This window comes from Sturnira hondurensis, unplaced genomic scaffold, assembly GCF_014824575.4.
Source record: "Sturnira hondurensis isolate 20B ecotype Veracruz unplaced genomic scaffold, ASM1482457v3 Scaffold0022910, whole genome shotgun sequence".
In the NCBI taxonomy this organism is placed as follows: Eukaryota; Metazoa; Chordata; class Mammalia; order Chiroptera; family Phyllostomidae; genus Sturnira; species Sturnira hondurensis.
In genome coordinates, this window is record NW_028095541.1 from 2,398,068 (window position 1) to 2,404,274 (window position 6,207).

The following is a 6,207-nucleotide window of genomic DNA, read 5'->3' on the forward strand; positions in this document are numbered from 1 at the left end:
GTGTTTTTTTTAAGGTATTTTCCTAGTGTTATCTACGGGGGTTACAACTAACATTCCAATTTATAACCTAGTTTCAGATGTTACCAGTTTTACTTTAATAGCTTACAAAAGTTCTGCTCTTATTCAGCTCTGCCCCCATTATATTCTTGTCAGAAAATACACTATACATAAATATAAATGTAATATTAATAGTTTTATGTATTTATCTTTTAAATCATATAGAAAACAGAAAGCTGCCCTGGCTGGTGTGGCTCAGTGGATTGAGCGCCAGCCTGCAGATCCAAAGGTCACCAGTTCGATTCCCAGTCAGAGCACTTGCCTGGGTTGTGGGCCAGGTCCCCATTTGGGGCATGTGAGAGGCAACCAACCTATCAGTGTTTCTCTCCCCCTCTCTCTCCCTCCCTTCCCCTCTGTAAAATAAATAAAATTTTCTTAAAAAGAAAACAAAGCAGAGTTACAAACCAACAATGCAATAACCATACAAGTGTGAGTCACTGTGTAACATCCTTAAATTTCAAGTAGAAGAACTTCCTTTATCATTTTGGGGGGCACATTTAGTAGTAATGAACTTACTCAGCTTTTCTTTATATGGGAATGTTTTAATTAGTCTTGAATTTTGAAGAATAGTGTTTGCCAGATAGAGATTTCTGTGTTGATAGTTTTTCAGCACTTTAAATGTGTTATCCCACTGCTTTCTGGCTTCCATGGTTTCTGATTAGCAATTGGCTGTTAATCTTATTGAATATTTCTTTTATTGTTTTTAGTACTTGGTCATTATTTCATCAAATGTTCTATCTTTTTTTTTCTCCTTCTGAAACTCCCATAATGTGTATGTTAGTCCACTTGACTGGATGATTTCAAATGTCTTGTGTTCAAAATCACTCATTCTTCTGCCTGCTGAAATATATTTAGTTCCTCTAGTGAATTTATTTCAGTATAGTTTTTCTCAAATCCAGAATCTCTATTTAGTTTTTGTCTATAATTTCTCTTTATTGATGTTTTTTAATTGTTGATGCATTGTTTTCTTGGATTTCTTTAATTCTTTGTGGTTTCTATTGGCCTTTTCATTGGTTCATTGTTTTTCATATAAAAGTGTTGCTCTGGAGTATTTGTATGTGCAAATATTTGTGCTTTAAAGAACAAATATTGTCAACTATTTTTTTCTCTGGGTGAACTATAAGGTTCCTGTTTCTTTTTATGCCTTGGAATATTTTTGTTGTTGAAAACTAGACATTTGAATACTGTATTGTGGTAACTCTGGAAATCAGGTTCACCTCCTCACAAGGGTTTGCTGTTTCTAATTTTTGAAAGCTGTAATTGTTAATTTGTTTTATGACTTTACCAAACTTTTATAGACACACACACACACACACACACACCCCAAGACTATATTCTTTGTTATGTGTAGTCAGTGAAGTCTGTTCCTTTAGCTTGTATTCTACTACTGTTTGACAGAGATTTTCTTCCAGGAGCTAAAAGCTTCAAAACAAAATACCCACCTCTCCCTGTTTGGGGGGATCAGCTTGTGCTGGGGCACTCATTCATCATAGCCAGGCTATTTACAACCCTGCCTCAGCCTTCAATTTATGTTTTCACTGAGCCTAGAGAACAGCCAGATTTGGCCAGAAAAGCCTTTTACCTTTTTCATAATTGAAAGCTTTGGCTCTACTTGGGTCTCTTCTCTGTATACATCCTGGCCAAGGTGTACATGTGGCTTTCTAAAATTACCAAAGATATATGGGCAATATTTAATGCCCCAGTTATCCAAAAAAACTGTCTCCTGCTTTTCTCCTCCCAGTCTTAAGCAGTATATATTTCAATCATAATTTTTTGGTACACATAGCTGTGGGCTTTTTTTTTTTCTTTTTTTTTTTTGCCTTTCAGTGGTTTTAAACAATACCTACAACTTTCTGCCCTGAGTTAGTTCCAAGTTAGGCAAAACAAAGAGAAGCCTCTTATGTAAGTTCTTCAGATAGCCCCCAGACAGGTTGGAACAAACAAGTTTTTTTTTCCTGTGTTCCTTCTAGAAACAGGTGCCAGGATCTTACACTGGGAACAGAGGCCGCTGTCTTCAAGCCCACCACCAAGCTTAGAGGGAGCTTAACACCCATGCATTTTTCCTCTGAAAATTTTTTAATAAAATATTTTATAAATTTTGATAAAATTTATAAAAATTTTACCAAAATATTTTGGTAAAAATATTTACATGGCTCTAGTACAAGAGCCATTTTTATGGAAAGTTTATTCTTCCCTTTGAATTCAGATCTGACTAACTGCAAAGTTCCCTGAAGCAGGCAAGAACTTTTTAAATATTTTTTTCTCTCTCTCCCTGACTGGTGTAGCTCAGTGGGTTGAGCGCGGGTGGGCCTATGAACCAAACAATTGCGGTTCGACTCCCAGTCAGGGCACATGCCTGGGTTGCAGTCTAGTTCCCGGTAGGGGACGCATGATAGGCAACCATACATTGATATTTCTCTCCCTCTCTCTTTCCCTTCCCCTCTAAAGATAAATAACTAAAATCTTTAAAAAATGTTCTTATAAAAATATGTTTTCTCTCTATTTTTGAGTTTTTATATATTCATTGTTAATCAATAGTGTTTGTGTTATCCTTTGTATTTTCAAATTTTTTATCTTTGGCCATATTGGCCCGTATATTCTTTGACATGAGCCCTTCCTTTTTTTTTTTCTTTAATTATTTTCTGATATTATAAGGTGTTTCCTAGGCTTACCACATACTCTTTCCTAGATTTGGGAATAACTGTTCTTCACTGTGTTTTAGGAAGTTAATAGTTAGAAGCCACAAATCTAGACTACTGGCTTAGTTTTGCTTCTCAGCCTTTTCTGTAGATAGAGGAAATATCTTGTTCCCTCTTGTATGGAGAGCAGGGTATGGGGACATTTTGAACAGTACTCAGAGTTAGTAGGTTGAGGGCACAGTCCTTCAAAACTTTAAATAAAGACTGGAACCCCAGCTCTAAGAAGTTGGGGTTCAACTACAAACTCAGAGGGAGGGGTTCACACAAGACCACTGTCACTTCTGGCACCAAGTACAAGTTCAGAGGATTTCCCAAAATCACTCTCAGGTTTATTAAGTTACTAGCAGGTTTCACAGAACTACATTTATTATAGGACAAGGAAAGAACCTTGAACCAGGCCCAGGAAGAGATGTGCAGGGCAGAAAATGGGAGGGGTCCAAACACAGAGTTTCAGTTCTCCTCTCCCCAAGGAGTCATGGACAGTGTTACCTCCTCCTGACACTAGTGCCTGTTGGTGTGTGCAGTTTATTACCATCCAGAGAAGCTCACCTGAGCCTTGGTGTGCAGGACTGGTATTGAACCTTTATTACATAGGCATGCTTGATTTGTGCCCACATGTTGAGCTTACTCTTGCCCTGAATCATATGGTTAGTCTTTCTGGTATGGTCACTTCCACGCTGTCATCTGTTTAGCATAAACTATCAGGTGTGATCAAGGACCCACTGTGACTAACAACACACATGACTTTCTCAGAAAGTTGTATGGGTTTAGAAGTTCCCCAGGAGCTGGGACAAAGATCAGACCTCTGTTTAGGTTGAAGCCAAACTCATTGCTTCTTAGGCAGTTAACATTTTTAAAATATGCAGAATAGGTAGAAAATTTATTTCTTTTTCTTTTTTTTTATTCTAGAAATTACAGAAAAAATTCCCATGAAGACTTTGAATATGAAGACTGTGTATGTTTCTATATTAACCACGTCGTCTGACTTCTAACATTTTGTTATCAATGAAGTTCGGTTCACCTTTCCCTGGCATGTATCTGTCCCTACACACATACACACACATATATACATGTAAATAGACATATATTGAAGATATTTCTTTCAGGTACATGGGTATAATATGCTGTTTTTGGCCTAAATTAGAAGTGGGATTGATTCACTGTGTAGTTTGAGAAGGTTACAATGTTACCTCCACAATAGAGTTTATTTCTATACTTGAATTCTTAGTTATAGAAGGTAGAAGTGACTAAAATGGAATAATATATGTCATTCTGTGGTCTTTTAAAGTTTGTTGAAAGAATGAATAACTGCACTTTCCTGAGGAATTTCATGTAATATTTTGTTCCACTAAAACAAAACAAAAAAAAATAGCTTTCTCTCAGATGATAAATGAATTAAAAGTAATTTATTCTTCCATACTTTAATGAAACTTGAAACTTATTGTCTTCAAAGAACACAAAAACTTAATAGTGACTTCTATATTAAAACAATGGACTTAACATCTTATTTTACTTTTGCCCAAAATCCTGTGTGTCACAGAAGCAGCAACCAAGACAAAATTAGATGTGTAAGATTTATTGGGGGAAACATACATGAAAAATAAAGGGGAAAGGGAGCAAGCATAGGTAGAGGGAACCTTCAGACTACAACTGAGGTCTGGCACCTGTGAAAAATTAAGAGGGTAAAGGGAAAATTGATTAGAAAAAGTCAAGACTGCTGTGCAACTCTCAGAAAATCTTGATCAGGCCAATCAAAGTCCCCAGGCAGGGATCCAAAAATAAAATAAAGAGTTCAGAGTTTCGTAGAAATAACTTGTCTTTGTATACCTACATCATTTATTCTGTGGCTTGGAACAGCCCAAGGTGGGCATGCTTTCAGCATAGATCTCTCAGCGGACCTGAAAGTGTCATAACTGGAAACTATCAACCAGCTATGCTCCTTACATCAGATTTTCCTGAAGGGAGATCTGAATTGTGTGACTCTGGCTGCTACGATAACTATTGAAATGCACAAAGGTGGAAGAAACAAGCAGAAAGTAATTACGTTGGCCAGGATGCAGAGAAATTGTACCTTTATGCACTGTTTGTGGAAATACAAAATGTTGGTGGTGGGAATGTAAAATGTTGCATTCACTGTGGAAAACAATATGGAGATTCCTCAAAAAATTAAAAATAGAAGTGTCATATGATCCAACAGTCCCACTTGGACATATTTTCCAAAGAATTGAAAATAGGCCTTTGAAGAGATATTTGCAGACCCAGATTTGTTACAGTATCATTCATGATATCAAAGAGGTGGAGCAAATGTGGAATATACATACATTTAATAGTATCAGTTGTTTGTTGAAATCACAAAAAGGATGAACGCTATATGAAGTACCTAGAGTAGTCAAACTCATTGAAACAAAATACAATGGTGGTTGCAAGGAGCTGCAGGTAGACAGAAATGGAGGGGAGTGTTAAAATGGAATAGTTATTTTGCAGGTGTAGGAGGAAGTTCTAGAAGTCATTTGCACAAAAGATGAATATAGTTAATGCTACCAAACTGCTTAAAAATGTTTGTTATTTTTATGTAACTTTTGCTGCTTTTTTTTTTTTATGTTTTTGTCAAAGGAACAAAAGCCAACTGGAAATGAAAAAATTTGAAAAACAACAGCAAAAACTTAGTATTGGATTAAAATTCAAAATATGGTATTGTTCTCCACTCATATTCTTATCTGCAGTTTTGCTTTTTTATGGTTTCAATTTATACAGTGAAAATAGTTAACACAGTTTGAAAATATTAATTGGAAAATTTCAGAAATAAACAGTTCATAAACTTTAATGAAATCTTGCCATCTGCAACACCATGGATGGACCTAGAGGATATTGTGCTAAGTTAAATAAGTTAAACACTGAAAGACAAATTCCTTATGATTTTATTTATCTTATTTTGCTGTGTATAATATGCACTTTTTGCTCAGATTTTTGAGGGACAAATAATACATTATACAGATTAGGACTGCCCATTATACATGGGTAGTCCTAATTCCACATCTATATGAATGTTTTTAATTCTTTTATTTGTGCTTATGTGTTAAAAGTGTAACTCTAGCCCTGTCTGGTGTAGCTCAGTGGATTGAGCACAGGCCTGCAAACCAAAGGATCGTGGTTCCATTCTAGGAACTGGGCACATGCCTGGGTTGTAGGCCAGTTCCCGGCAGGGGACACATCAGAGGCAACCGTACTTGATATTTCTTTCCCTCTCTCCTTCCCTTCCCCTCTAAAGGTAAATAAATAAAATCTGTTTTTAAAAAGTGTAACTTTAGAAAATAATGACAATATCTGTATGCAAAATACTACCCTGGAATGCAATAATCTTTTTCTCATGTCTAATATAAATGAATGAATCAATCAAATTAAAACAAGGTTTTCTTTCCTGAACGTTTAGGCCCTAAACATGAGTGTGCAT

The 6,207-nt window shown here is 36.0% G+C and overlaps 1 protein-coding gene across 4 annotated transcripts in view; it reads left to right on the top strand.

The window, feature by feature from the left end:
- IARS1 (isoleucyl-tRNA synthetase 1) overlaps positions 1–4,568 on the top strand; it is a 117,389-nt gene extending 112,821 nt beyond the window's left edge. For all 4 annotated transcript variants that reach the window (XM_037037269.1, XM_037037270.1, XM_037037271.1 and 1 more), the window contains exon 34: positions 3,666–4,568. In XM_037037269.1, the coding sequence (XP_036893164.1) occupies positions 3,666–3,748 (83 nt within the window). In that variant the 3' untranslated portion in view covers positions 3,749–4,568. The remainder of the gene's footprint in view (positions 1–3,665) is intronic.
- The last annotated feature ends 1,639 nt before the right edge of the window (positions 4,569–6,207 follow it).